At 32.4% G+C, this 14,993-nt stretch overlaps 1 protein-coding gene across 2 annotated transcripts; it reads right to left on the bottom strand.

Annotated features, from left to right (window-relative positions):
- Positions 1-5,638: 5,638 nt before the first annotated feature.
- LOC142351868 (uncharacterized) lies at positions 5,639-13,628 on the bottom strand. 2 transcript variants are annotated; one of them, XM_075404109.1, is made up of 4 exons: positions 13,326-13,628; positions 11,671-11,702; positions 11,056-11,168; positions 5,639-5,967 (listed from the first exon to the last, which is right to left on the bottom strand). In XM_075404109.1, the coding sequence occupies exons 1-4, from the start codon at positions 13,405-13,407 to the stop codon at positions 5,868-5,870; spliced, it is 327 nt and encodes a 108-aa protein (XP_075260224.1). In that variant the 5' UTR covers positions 13,408-13,628; the 3' UTR covers positions 5,639-5,867. The 2 variants fall into 2 exon arrangements, with proteins under 2 accessions (XP_075260224.1, XP_075260223.1); XM_075404108.1 differs by lacking the exon at positions 5,639-5,967 and adding an exon at positions 7,779-7,997 and having other exon boundaries at positions 13,326-13,620.
- Positions 13,629-14,993: the final 1,365 nt, after the last annotated feature.

Below are 14,993 nucleotides of genomic sequence, written 5' to 3'. Positions count from 1 at the left end.
GGATTTCTTTGGCTAAAATTAATTTTTTAAAGGGCTGAGATGCTCTTTAAATGTGACTGATTTGCCTTCTGAGTTTTTTTGACAAAAAATGGGGTAATATTGATCCAATTTTAAACCAATTTTGACTGTTTGTTAAGTGCTTTGGCTGAATTTACGCTTTTTCTATATAACTTTTTTCGCTATTTTATCTAGTGGTTTTCTTAGCGGTAGTGCGATTAAGAGTTGACACATCAAAACAATTGCAGGGCAGCTTTTACTGAAATGATTTATTAAATATTGTATGTTCGTCTGTCCCGTTTTTCATTGCTTGCTTTTTTAAATGGCTGATTAGTCTTCTTCTTATTTTATCCAGTTTTATTGTCTCGGGAAGTAGCCTTTTAAAATCAATTTGCAAAATTTTTTGTTTTGTTGTTTCCATTCTCAGTTTTTCTGTGTGTACCTTTTCTCTGGTTTTTGTAAACATTACAAGGCTCTCAGTTACTGGATAATAAATATTTGCCTTGCAAATAAATTTTACCAAAAGTTAAACCAAAAACGCAATTCTGGAAAAATATTTCTCAGATGTTTGTTCGTATGTTAATTCCGGCTTTTCTCATGTTATTTCGCACTGTCATTGTTTCAGTTTGAATGGTAAATTTATTAGTAAGTTGATATTTGTTTTTATTTAATGAGTGGATAGCTGTGGACTAAGTTAATGTATACATCGAGTCGGTGCCGGAGAGTTCCGGCTGTGTTTTTTTAATGATTTGTTTACACTTTTTTCGGCATTTTCACATCAGTGAGAAGTCAATTGAAACGGTTGAATTTGGTCTTGCTCAGTTAATAATGGGAGCCAAAGTCTAGCAGGTTTGAGGCGTGATTTTTTTCAAACTCTCCTTTAAAGTGGAATGAGCTCTTCAAGATGGATTTTCTTTCACATGCGCCAACGTCATTTCTGCATCGAGTGTTTTTTCTTGATTGTTGTTACTGTGATTCAAATTTGTTCTAATTGCGCTTTTTTGCAATTGATTTATTTCATGAAAAACAAAAAAAGCTTGTTATCACCTTGACCCTTGACAAAAGTTGTGATCATAAAACTTTAGTGAATGATTTTTTGCACAGTTTGAGTTAACAGCTAGTGGTTTTTGAAAGAAAAAACAAAAGTTGATTTTTTAGCCTTGCATGTCTTTTTATGCTTAATCCTTCTGCTTAGTCTCCACAGTAATAATTGAATGGTGTAAAATCGGTAGTTTTAGCAGCTCTAGCTTTCAACTCATTCCTTCAATGACTGAGGTACTGTTTGTTATCGAAATAATCAGGTCAATCTGTGAACCTTGAAATTCTTTGTAGTTATGTCCTCTTTTCCTGCTATTAGAACTGTGAAAAAGTGTTTTGAGACTTCTTAGGTCTCATATTATATTCTGGTTATGGATATTGACATGTAGTTTTCTCACATTGAGGCCACTATCTTTCAAAATTTTTCAATAATGCCAATTTGTTTTTTTTTTGCCATTTTCTTAGTTTTTTGTCTCCCTTTACTTTGTTTGTCAATATTTCTCCTCAGGTTTGTTGTTGTGTTTTCTGTTCTATTTGAGAAGAATTCAATTTTAAGGCTGAGTTGATTCAAATTCTTTGTAACTGTTAACTCACAATTTCATAATAATTTTGTTGATAATAGTGTATCTTTAAACAATAGATATTGCAAACAGAAGTTGACTAATTGTTTTTAGTTTTTGTTTTATTTTTGCGCATATAAGTTCATGGGTTTTGTTGACAGTCCGAGTTTGATGTTTACGTAAAAGTGTTATTCGTCAAGTCATTAGTTAGTTCAATTATTTTAGTTTTATTTCAGAACATGTCCGCCTATCTTTTTTTTGGTTAAGATTTTCAGATTTTTTTCCATGACTTTGGTTTTTTGAAACATGATATACAAGTAAAACCCGGCGGTCATCTTTTCGCAATGGAGAACGACAGCTGATTTTAGTAGTTTTCTAGGTGTTTAATGTGCTGAAACTGCAGTACGGCCTCAATTCAAAGTAAAAACGTTAGTTTTTGCTGTTTTTGAGCCCTGAATGCATTAATTTTTCTTTGTTTTGTCATTTTTCTTCAGTATTCTGTGCTTATTTTAGAAGTCAGTGAAAGTTTATATGTCTATTATGCTTTGAGAAAAGTCTTTTTATGCTAATGTTTTTGTTTTATTTTTGTTGATTTTGCCAACTCTAACAACTGAGTCACAGCATTTTCTGCTAAATTTTTTCCAACAAAAACGGCGTAAATTGCAGGCTGAAATTTGAGTTATTGCATAACCTTCATTGACCCAGATAATTTTTTGAGGACATAAAAATCACAATTTTCTACAACTGATTAAAAAGTTTTTCTTGAAAACCTTTTGTTGTTTGAAAACGTTTTGTTCTTTTTGTTACAGTTGAAGTCAGGGCTTATCGTCCTTTGTTATAGTTAAAGTGACAACGAGATATTTTCAAATGCTTAAGAGTTCAGCAACGAATAGATATTAGGATGCCATCAATACAGGCGCTTTTTTGAAAGTATTTTATCTTTCATTTTGATTAAATGTTAGCTTCTTGAATCAGTTTCCTCCGTCTGTTTGGCTACTATATAAACCGATTTTTTTTGTAGCCTGCAAGTTTGCCGTGTTGTAGTTTTGGCAAAAATTTGCCGATTTTGGTGAAATCAGTGTCTTTGAACGTAAGTTATTTATTAAGTAATCTCCATTTTCAATAAAGTTTTTTTGTTTTATTTGGGTTTTTTAACTGCTGTTTTTCATTTTTTTTAATGAAGACTGCCTGTTAATCAGTGCTCTATCTTGATGCTGGGTTTTGAAATTTTTGTGACAACACAAAGTTGTTTCTGAGCACAAAACAGTAAAAAAAATTTAATGTTTTTTATTAAAAACTTGCTCTAACAGAACAATTCGGCTTGTGGTTATTGCTTGTGCTTGTTGTTTGTGTCTAAGAAATCTGTGAAAAGCCAACTTATGTTTTTTTTGTGATTTTTTTTGTATGTTTATTATTCGTTATTGCTACCGTAACAACCAAAGAATCTACAATACAAATTCTGTTTTGATAATTCTCAATTTGTGTAAAAGTTGTTTTGTTTGGCTTTTTATTTTATTAGTCAATTGAGGAGTTTTCAAGGTTTCCTTTCTTTGTATTGGTTTTTGTAAATTATCCTGCGACAGTTTTTTGGTTCGCTTTACGTTTGACTCGTGATTTGCTTCACTCACTGTTTCAACTGAATTGATTTTGAATTTTTTCAATCATTGAATTAGGAATTAGGCAGTGTAGTGAATACGGTCAACGAAAAAAAAAACAAAATCAACAGAACTGTAGAAACCAATAAAGCCCGGTCATGAAGTCATAGTGCATTAAGCTATCAAATTTTATTAGAGGCATTGCTAGCTGAAATTAGTTTTCAGCTAAATAGGTTTCAATTCAAAAGCTGAATAAAGTATAGTTTTAGAGTCTAATTGAAACTGTAGACTAAATTAGAACAATTTTTCAAGCTTAGGAAGAAATTTTGTCAACTTCTGTCTCTTCTTTTTTTCTGTTTCTGTCTCAATCCCGGTGGGCTTCAAGCACGTCAGTGGAGGCAATTTTCTGGCAATTTTCCGGCTATTATTAACATATAGTTTCATAAAGTTTTTCTATCAAATATTTATGGAAGCAAACGTGACTAACAGATCGAAAAACAAAATTCTATGGCCATACCAAATTGCCCGTAAGTTCCACAAAATCATGCATAGTTTAACTAACTTTTATCGTTCCCGACAATGATTTGTTTAGCTTGTGCCCCTTTGTTTTTCCTTCCTTCCGACGGGTTTCTATGCCTGCTATATTTCTGAGTGGTTATGATTGGGTCGGTTTTTCTGGTGTACCAGCTGCAATTGTTCGAACCTAAGAATACGAGATGATTCTTCACATAAGTTCATGGGACTCCGGTAAGTAGTTAGTTAAAATGTGAACGATTTTGTGGAATTCACGGGTAAGATCGTCAGACCATAGAACTCTGTTTTCAATATGTTAATCACATTTACTGCCCAAACACAAAGGAAAGTTTCAGTTTCCAATTGTACTTGAAGTGCAGCATAACTCGGATCTAATTTCAATACTGCATTATATATGATCCTAGTATGATTACCAAGAATCATACACCTAATTCTCATAAATCTATTGACAGTAAAGTTTATAATTTTTTATCGGTAAAGTATCACTTATGTGATACCCCTGTTTCATTTTGTGATCCGCCAAAAGACCCTGAACTGCAGTGTTTCTTGCAAGGTTTTGGACCAAATCAAAGATTAGGTCCACGTACAAGACTACGGTTCTGATAATCTCTGAAGCTAGTTCCTACCTATAAATGCTCATTTCAAACATATATTTGAAAAAAATTTCCGGATAACATCAAGATCGTTTTCTGAATACTTTTAAAGCGCATAGTTATTAATTTAGCGCACCCAAAGAAACAAATATGGATTGCACATGCGATATAACAAATTTAAATGCCTTCTGACAACATTTTACGATAATTTTTGGCACCAGTTGATGTTTTATGTGTCATATATGAGCCTGTATGCTTTCCAAAAAATTTTTTCAACTTCGTTCGGAAAAAAATTCTACAGTTTTTATGGCTGTAATTTTTTTTATGATTCCTGTATGATTTCTTGGAAATTATATATGATTCGTGTGTGACTACCAAGATTTCGTACAAATCAAATATGACCTCTGATGACTACAAAGAAAGAAATTGTTTTTCTACACGTTTGGAATCGTTGGCTGATTTTTTCCATATAATTTACTTAGGGAATAACTATTGAGGCTTTTTGAGAGTAATTTTTAAAATTATTATGATCGTTCTATGAGTAATAAGAAAACATAGAAATCATATAGGGCCTAGTAAAAAATCAAAGAAAGTTATATGATCGGTGACCCGGGCAAGTTCATCAGCATGAGTTTTGTTGGCATTTGTGTCTAATTTGATTCAACAACAAAATCTTTTAGCAACCAAATTATGTATGAATTTTATTTAAGAATTGGTGAGAAGTTTGGGAGAGAACTGTCTAATGTTAATTGTGCATCAGATAAGCTTGACATGGCTTGACAAGAAGCTCTACTAGTTCAACGTATACTTGCTTGGCTAGAGAAAGGAAGCCTTGAGGTACTAGAAAAAACGTGAGACCGGGTTAAAAGAGAGGTTACAAGTTATATATGCCCAAGTTCGAGAGCTTAAGACCAATAGGTGTAAACGGGAAGCAGACCAGTCTTGCAAGTAAGAGATGCTGGTTCAAGTCTTTTACTGGTCCATTTTCACAGTGGTTGCAACTGCTTAGACTCCCTAACAATTGGCGTTTTTAATCCGCAACCAGTAAGTAGTGGATAACATAGGTAACGTGCGGAAACGCATTTTTAATCAAAATAAGGATCTTCATCAATTAAAACAACAAAACCGAGAGTGGAATAGTGATATTGATTTTAAAGAAATTGTACCAAAAAATCACTTAAAAACCTTAAATGGTGTAATGACTTGACACGTTACTCTACTTCATGCATCCCTGGCTTCTTTCTGATATTAATTATAACCAACTGGATCACTTAATCAAATAGTTTGCAAATTTTTGCCTCACTTTGTCTATAACAGAAACTTTAAGTTGACGTTAAATTGACATATATAAAAATTTTTCGCCAATACGCTCTTCTGGTTACTAGAATTCAGATGCAGAAAAATTCAATATACTGTGAACTAAACCGAGCTTCATATGACCTTTGACAGCAATATAATGACACTATAGGTATTGATCAGAACAGAGTCGCAGTTTGATAGTTTTTGTTTTCTCTGAAAAAAGTTAAATTGACAACGTCCAAGTTCTCGGATCAATCCGTTATACGACTGATGATTTTTCCGAGAAAGGTAAAGATAGTTTCTCCATTGTGAGGCAGGCAAACACCTTCGTATGTTAATTTGCAAGCAAGTCTGAAACACAAAAAAAACCCAAATTTAAGATCCTTTTCACGAACTAATTTTGAATTGTTGCGCAAAGTTGTTTAGCGCCTCGAGTTTCATTTTTTGAGTTTTCCGGAAAAATATGCATTTCAGTTGTTTGGAACTTTTTGTGCTCACTAATCTGGGAACAATATATTTGACTTTCATGGAAATGTGCAAAATTTTGCTTCAATTTTTTTTATGTACGCTAGATGGATCGATATTTTGAGGTCAGGATTTTTGAATATCATTAAAAAACCATGTAGCTTAAGAATATCACTATTTTAATCTTTATTGACAGTTTATCCAACTCTCAGCCTTATCCAAGTGGTTGAATAACTTTGACAGGGCAATTGCAACAGTGTGATCACGTGTTCAATCAGCTAGCGTCGCAAATGCTTTAACTGCTTAATTTACTTCACTTCTTGTGGCGAAATTTTCTTGTCTGAACGCACAGCCATTTTTCCTTAAAAAGTTTTGAGGTACTTATTCAGCGTTGGCCTCAAAAAACTATACAACTATTGTCATGACAACAGAACTCAACCACAGAAACAATTAAGAATGAATTACGAAATTGAATTTTGTTTTCGTTTGAAAGCTTTTTCCTATTTGGTCTGATATATCCCAATAATTTCCAACTGATTCATATTTTTATAGTATGAACTTCAGGACATTCTATATAATGTTGTTTTGGCTTCTTATTTGCGTCTACAGTCATGATCGAGATAAATTGTTATGTCATCACCACTTAATTTAATCAGGCTTCCCCCAGTTTACAATATTTTGATTTTCTTTTATTTTCCCGACCTAATTTCATCACTGAGTTTTGCTGAGTTCATAACTCAGAGGAGCCATGCACCGAAATTAAGTCTGAGCAGCATAATGTCATATCATACTTTTGCAGCTTATAACTGGTAATTAATATAAAAGAAAAAACGCTCTTTATCCTTAAGCCAGTTGGAGGGTAATTACCAGAAAACCCGACTTAGCTCAGTGGTAACGACGTGTAAGGCAAATTAAATGTTACAAGTACCCACGCGTAATTTCGAATCACAGACAAAACTAATATTTTAGGCGGGAGATAAGCTGAGCATACTTTTTTCCTTCGTTGAATTTTAATTGCTGCTGATTCAGCGGTGATTTGCTCTGTCACCAATATCCGAGTTTTTTATTTCCCTTTTGGAATAGAATTTTTCAAAATCAAGTTTCAAGTTTACTTTTTCATGTTTTTCTCTAATTACATTTTTTTGATCAATGAGCTCCAAATTTGCGTGAAGAACATCAGAATGCGTGCAGAGATGAGGTGAATATATATATATATATATATATATATATATATATATATATATATATATATATATATATATATATATATATTTATATATATATATATATATATATATATATATTCACCTCATCTCTACATGCAATTTGATGTCTTTACGCAAATTTGTTGTCAATAGACTGCTAGTACAGGGAGTAATTGCGCTGTTAATTCTCTGTTTCCAGAATTGGACTTGGAAAATTTGGGTTGCCAGCAATTATTTTTGGTTGTGCTCAAGTATTGTCATCGGTGCAAGGTTTTATTTATGCTTTGAGCGTTAATTTAGTTTAGTTTTTTTTTAGGAAAACAGAACTGGAGAGAAAAAACCGAAACCTTGTTTAAAAAAAGCTGAATATTTTTTATTATAAAATTGTTGAAAACTTCAAGTCAGTTTTGTTTTACATTGTCGTTCATTTTTCTGAAGTTATTTCCACTTAGTTTCCTTTAATCAAAACATGACGAGAGAAAAGATGTCATCTCAATAATAACTGTTGAATTTTCTAATCTCTTTCTAATTCATAATTTAGGCATAATTTGAGTTCAAACAATCAAACTTTGTTTCATCTGTATACATGCTGTCTCAAAAACATTTCTTCAATTATCGTCGTCATCATCGAGTAGGTTGGTTATGAAATCCCACAGGGTTTTTCCATCGTGAGGTAAACAAACGCCTTCAAAGGTATATTTGCAGGCTAGTCTGAAATATAACAGAAACCGTACCTTATATTTAAGTATGTATATATCCAGTAATGTTATGGAAGACGTTATCCTACAAAAATCATTTCTTAACTCACATTCGATTTTCTTTTTTTGTTTACTTTTGTTCACTTTGCTTTGGGTTTAAGTTGCCCAGAATTTAGCATCTCAAAAACTACTGGATTCTTGACAACGTTTTTCTCAATTTTCCATTTCTTAACCCGTTCATCGGTATAATTGAAGAAAGGTTTAAAATACAACAAACATTACGTCTTGAAAGTAACATCTTGCAGCTTTTCTGAACAACAGTGGCAACCGTTTCATTTAACCATATTCGATTTCTCGCAGTTTTAAATCATTCTTTTTAATACATTTTAGAAACCCAATTTCTAAAGAGCCAAATGATCAGTAAGTCATGTTTTGGAATTTTTCTTCCTAATACAAAATATTTAATACGATGACCTTCTATCAAATTTAATAAATATTTGTTATTGTTGAACCATGCGTAGTGGGTAGAAGAACTATGCACTCAAATGAATTTTTGATCAGTCAATTATCGCCGATCGATATCATCGTAGAGAATCAAGAGTGGAAACACTAGAAAGCTCTTCAGGCGTAAAATTTGTAATGAAGAAGATTTTTCTTAATTGCCCTTTTTCGACGAGTTATCGTTCGTAGAAATTATGTCAAAACTTTATATTTGGTTTTCATGGCTTTGACAAGATGTTTTTGTAAATTTTGATATATTTTTTGTGCATTTTGCTTGCGTTTGTCGCATGTTTGTTGTCCTATTGCGTAGTCTTGTTAAATGAAAGTTCAACTTGCTACCTATAGAGTATTAGGCGAACCTACTTTTTGCTTTTAATGCATGCCCAATAGCTGTTAAAACCATGAAAACAACAAAATTTTGAACACTGCCCGGTTTTCAAACTCATATCCGTGAACTTGTGAAACTTAAATTTCCCACTGATGAAAGGTCCCAGATGCTTATGACAATATTGAATGTTCTTAATGGCGTTGAAAAGCCGTCAACTGAACAAAAAGAAAGTTATCAGCCAATTGCTTATGGTTTTAATGGCCTCGAATGTTCCTTCGTGCACTTTTTCATTGATTTTTTAGTTTTCGCCTGTAATTGTTGTCCTTCTGCAGTCTACTCCTTCTATTTTTGTACTTTTACTCTAGGTTCCTTACTCTTTAAATACTTTGACACCTTTCTCTGGCGTTATTTCTATCTTTCGTTTTCTGAAAATATTATTGTTCTTTACGAAGTCATAAGAATTTTTGGTGAATAATAGCAGCACTCATTAGCTTCCTTGTATGGGGTTAATTGTTTTATTAAATGCTATCACTTGATTGCTAACGGCTCGAAGATTTTGATTTTAATTGTTTTCAAAAATTACAGATTATTTTTTCAATTTTTCCCGATTTGTTCCTATTTTTTAAGTGGAAAATTAATCTAATCAATGAGAGGCCCCGTGCACTTTCTTCTGATTTATACGTCAACTTCTCTTTTGCTTTTTTGAACTGAATTTTTTAACTGAACAATATGCGTTTTTTGTAGTCCTTTAAAATGTTCAAGTTAATGACATATCGGATTAATGTGCAATTAACAACAGAGTTAACATATATAATTTTTCATTTTTGGCCTAACTGAAAAAATACAAATATTAGTTGAAATAAAAATACGTAATATTCAAATAGTAGCTGAATTTTTTAAGTAATTCAATCATTTGTGTTTTCGTTTTTCTAGTTTTCTGTACTTTTGTACGTGCAATTATTTTTTTTGTACTGTCCTATGGCTTATTATCAACAAAAACAGATCGTTAGAGGAATTGAATGTAAATCTATTCAGAATTTTTAGTTGAAGCTAATAATATTTGACCTTAAAAATTTTTTCTTTAAAGAAACTAGATAGATTATTGAACGGTTTATGCACTGTTTATGAATAAATAATGAATTACGCCGTAAAAAATGTCTCTTTTTGATTATTTTGTTGTTTGCATTTTCTCATAATCTTAATAATGGCAGGTAGCCTGAACTCTCAAATGCAGCAGGACATTGTATAGTTTATTTAGTAGTTTGACTTAGTAAAAAATTTTCAAATTTCGACATCTATTTTTGTATATCTCTTATAATCTCTTCCTTTGTTAGACAATTAGGTCAAAAAGGTGTGAATGAGCAAGGTCGGAATTTTATGTGCGAACGCACATTACCGAGCTTCCTTGTTTTGATGTTCAATTGACACGACACGTTGTTAAGGACAATCATGGGTAATTTTACCTGCGGTGGAATGGAAATGTTCATTTATCACTTCATAAGTTAGAGATAATAAAAAGCAAGATTTTTAAAATAGTTTAATATCAGAATGTATTTGATGTTAACATTTTTGCATCTTAAGTTGAGCTTGTAAGTTATTTTTGAAAAAAGTAACTCTATTGAAAGGAGTTCCAACATTTTTGTCGTAAGTTGTCGTAAAATTTTTGAACTCAGAAAATTGGTTGACTCATTATTTAAGAGATTCAAAGGTTTAATTGACTTTCCTACGAAATGAGTTGTTGTTTCCAATGTTCTGCTTATTTAAAAGATTGAGTCAAAAATGATGTTTTCATGAAAAGTCTGATGAATCAAATAATTTTTTGTTTTTGTTTCGTGAAAATATTACGCCCTACCTACCTGCAGGCTGATTGCGCTATACCTGTCTGTTGAAAGCAATGTGAAAGTCAAGATAAAAAAGCCTAGTTAGCCGGGCATGCTGTAAGTTAATTATGTTCGTTGATCACTGGCACTTCCTCATCAAGGAAAGAATTGTAAAAAATTTGTTAGTTAAAACCAAATACCATGTCCATGTAAATTTAATTTCAGTTTGTTTGCACACCATGTTTCGAACGGTAAAAAATTATTCCCTATGTTGACTCAACTCATCTTTAAAAACGCAAATGATTTCATCTGCGGTTTCATTGCCTTTATTCTATTTTGAGCTATTTTTTTTTTTTGGGGGGGGGGGGGGGTCGTAACGGGCATTTTGCTTTTATGTTGAAATGTTTTTCAATTGACTTTACCCCTCGCAGCAGTCTCCGTGGAAGTGACACTTGTCGTTTTCCTCGTGACAAATCTTCCCACCCATATCATGATCAAGAATTCCTCTCTTAGCCGATGTGAAGTGGCCCAGATCCTAAATAGTTATAAATAGTTATAAATAGTTATAAATAGTTTTTTGGTGTTACAAATTCAAACAAAATTGAGCAGACAATTGATTTCACTACTAGTAGGATTATAGTTTACTACTCATCTTTTCATATTTGATTAAATAAAAATATCATATATGATAAAATTCATCTGAAAAGGAGAAGCTTTTTCTTTAAGTTCTGATCAACCATTTATTATCTTTCCAGTTTTCAAGCTACAAAAATAATCAGTGAACAATGCACAAGCACAACACAATAAAACTGCGTTGTGTTAGTCAAAACTGTTGTTTTAGTCAAAAACCTAAAACGTCATTTCTACCAAATGTTTTTTTGAGAATTTCATTTATCAAAGGAAAATGCAACTTAGAAATATTCAAAAATTTCAAGAATTGATTGAATTTGGTCAGGTTTCAGTTAGGGTTTGGAAAAGGCATTTATGATTTCTACTCATTATATGTGAGCTAAGCGAAAGAAAAGAACTGTACATACATTATATCTGAGGCCTCTTGAGTAAGCAGAAGCTGAAACATGAGAAAGTTGATTAGAATAGCATATATCGAAGTGATATTTTGCTATCGAAGTGAGATGTTTTTCTAGAAAACAGTATCACCAGATGAAGAAAACGCCATCGATGAAAAGTGCCGACTCTATTATATAGTTGTCTATTTGTGTTCACCTCAATCTATTTGATGCGAAACCAACAAGTCTGATGAACTCAACGCCACCCTATCCTTGGTCGTCTTCAGTCCATTTACCTTCCTTTCTTGTTTATTTGTTAGTTTCTCATTTTTGTTTCAGGTTACATCAAAAACATATAACCTCACTTCCGTTTTACATGAATGACTTTACTTTTGGTTACCAATCATTAAAAAATGGCGCTTTACATAAATCAATCCTCAAGCATGGCGACTTACATTGATTCAAAGAAGAAGTTAAAACTGGGCATGAACATCTGGTATCAATTTTTTGCTGAAATCTTCCAAAATGAACTTTTGAAGCAAAGAACAACATAAGAGCAGTCTGATTATGTGATTATTACAATAGCAGACACTGCGTGAGATCATTTGTAAGAAATAAAAAGTTTGTATAACGCACAAAAAAACTCCTTGTGAACAAACTGCTTTCTCATGTGAAGAGTTTATTGAAAATTCGAGACAAGCTTCTATTAGTCTCATTTCAAGAGATCACATTGGAAATATTGAACAATCCAGTTGTTTAAAGTTAATATGTTCTTTTCTTATTTAAGAATTTTTAAAACTGGTCCAGAGCATAGGTAAAGTAACTTTAGAGTATCTCAATGTGCTTGAGTTACAAATAAGCGCCTTTTTATAATTAGTAGGAGGTTTTTTTAGCATTAAATTGTGGTTACTTTAGCGTTTCTCTAACACAGCTTTTGCAGTGTATCTGAAACAGTTTAAAATCTCTGCCGAAGTTTCTTGATCCGGCTGTGATCAACCCTAAAAACTCCGTTTAGGAATTGATGCAATTTTTTTATTCTTTTCTGTCGCTGAAAGCTAGATTTTGATCTCATTTCTGTATAATTGAACTGCTTCAAGGCATCACTTGTTTGAGCTTCTTTGAAGCCTATTGATGACTTGTCCGATCCGCGATGTGCTGTGTTTGCATTGAGTTGATAATGTTGATAATTTGATGTGCGTACGTTTTGAAAACGACTTTATTAAAGTTTTTGTAAAAAGTTTTGTGTGTACTAACTCAAAGATATAAGATTTTAAAATTTGTCAATTTCCCAAGATCTTGAAAAGATATCAATTTGTCAATACAACTAACTTAAAGTTAAACACTGTTAATCAACTCAAAGATGTTCGACTCGAAAAAAATTTCTCTGCAGAGTTACACTTAGAATTGTTCCGGCTACTCGATATTCATGGAGACGAAATAAGAAATTTCTTTACTGAACGGAACTCTCTTCTGAACGAAAACCAACTTTAGAAACATGAAAAAAATTTTTGTTTCGATCATCAATTGAATATTGACCTAATCTAATTAGTTATTGGAAATCAAAATAAATATATTTATTTCATATCATAGCATCCTTTCTAACAGATCTCTATAATAATAAAACTATGCCATAGTTGCTTAAAAAAGTTCAATTTGCGAAAAGTTGAAAACAAATGAAAATTTACCTGCATCTAGAAAATAAGCTACTAGAAGAATTGAGATGAATGTGAATTGAGATTTGCATCTTGACTGTTGCTTTTGAGACATGATAAAGGTTCAAAAATGAAATTCAAGTTTTTAAGTTCTCAAATCTGGGTTCTTCAGCCACTTTTTTCTCAGCTTGTTGCTGTTGTTGTTTTTGTTTGTTTTCTACTTAATTGCGGTGTTGTTTTGAAATAACGAATCGACGCAACAGGAAAACAAGTTTTTAAGTCCAATTTCAAGCGACTGTTTTGTTTGAAAGACAATAGGAAACTAAAAATCGGAGGCAACGTTAATGAAATCTTCTAATTGGACAAACTGTCAATTATAATGGAGCAGATATAATTTATTTCTCAAGATTATTAATGACTTGTTTTTTTCCAATTGTCAAGTATTCGCATACAATTTCCCCCCAATTAGGTCGTTTCATTAACCCACGGAGGCGTCGCAATATTGATTACCTTCTGACATTTTAGCCAAATAGATTAAATGACCTGATTCAACTATCTTCCCGTTTTTTCTTCTATTGTAAAATCACTTTGATGTGTTCTAATTATACCAAAAGTTTTCTATACAGGAAAATGAGCTCCAATTTACAACCCGACATTCATCACGGTCTAAAGCGCTGACTTTAACCCGGTTAACGGGCAAAATTTATAACTACCGATCTCGAATAAGAACTCTTTCGTGTGCTATTTACGCACTCCAGGAAGCAAAAATAGGACATTTATGACGTCAGGCATGTGGACGCTTACTTTGAGTAAGTATAGATGCGAAAATATAGTTCTAAAAAGTTATCCAGAAGAAAATGAATTGAACTATAAACAAATTAAGCAGCTTTTTAATAAGAGCGTTCACAATCGTCAGGTCGCACACCAAAGGTAACAAAATTGATTGTCCAAACGTCATTTTATCTCTCACTTTGCCACCTAACGATTATATTTCAACATTATTAACCATCTCGCCCCGTTGGCAAAAAAATTTAATTTGACCAGGTGCTGGTTCTTGGTGTCGATCTTGGGCAACATTGTTCCTATATAATGTACCTATATTGGGTTGCCTTGTACCCAATTTAATCTAAGTAGCCCTGTCAAGCCAGTGATTTTTCTTCAAGCTAGCTTCATAACAACTTTTTGATATATGGCGCTGAAGTACAATGTACACAATTCTAAGGCAAAATCCACGACCAGAAGAAAAAAGTCTAATGTAAGTCGTGAATTGGCAATACACAAAAATAAAAGAACAAAGAAAACTAGGGATTATGGAAACCCAAGTCACCCCAATTTGAAAGCTAAATTTTGATTGCTGGATTCAGAGGACGTCAGAAAGAGGTCCAGATAATTTGAGGTCCTGATAACATAGCAGCTTTGATAAGTTTTCTATGCCAAAATTGTATCAAAATGTTAATTCAAATATCTTTTTTAGTGATAAAATGAGGAACAATTTCGTGTTCATAAAAAAGCGAGCAATGAAAAAGCGATGAAACGGGCAGTTTTGGTGTCATCGGTAAGTTTACAACCTAAAGGATTCGCGCTCTATTAGAGAGCTTTTAAAAAACACCTTTTCACGATTTTTTGGTTTTTATGTCATTTAGAGATAAATCACTTTTCATACGAAGAATCTATTAATGGCAAACCCCGTTTTACGATCAA

The sequence above is a fragment of the Convolutriloba macropyga genome, chromosome 13, assembly GCF_964194025.1.
Source record: "Convolutriloba macropyga chromosome 13, txConMacr16.3, whole genome shotgun sequence".
NCBI lineage: Eukaryota > Metazoa > Xenacoelomorpha > Acoela > Convolutidae > Convolutriloba > Convolutriloba macropyga.
Note: the sequence above shows the minus strand (reverse complement) of the source record. Positions and strands in the feature narration are given on the sequence as shown.

Bases quoted from the DNA above. Each gene is read 5' to 3' on its own strand.
- LOC142351868 (XM_075404108.1), bottom strand. From the start codon at position 13,407: ATGTCTCAAAAGCAACAGTCAAGATGCAAATCTCAATTCACATTCATC. The intron at 11,703-13,325 runs GTAAATTTTCAT...CTCATGTTTCAG, and splicing joins AGCTTATTTTCTAGATGCAG to CTTCTGCTTACTCAAGAGGC. The intron at 7,998-11,055 runs GTAAAGTCAATT...GTTATATTTCAG, and splicing joins CACGGAGACTGCTGCGAGGG to ACTAGCCTGCAAATATACCT.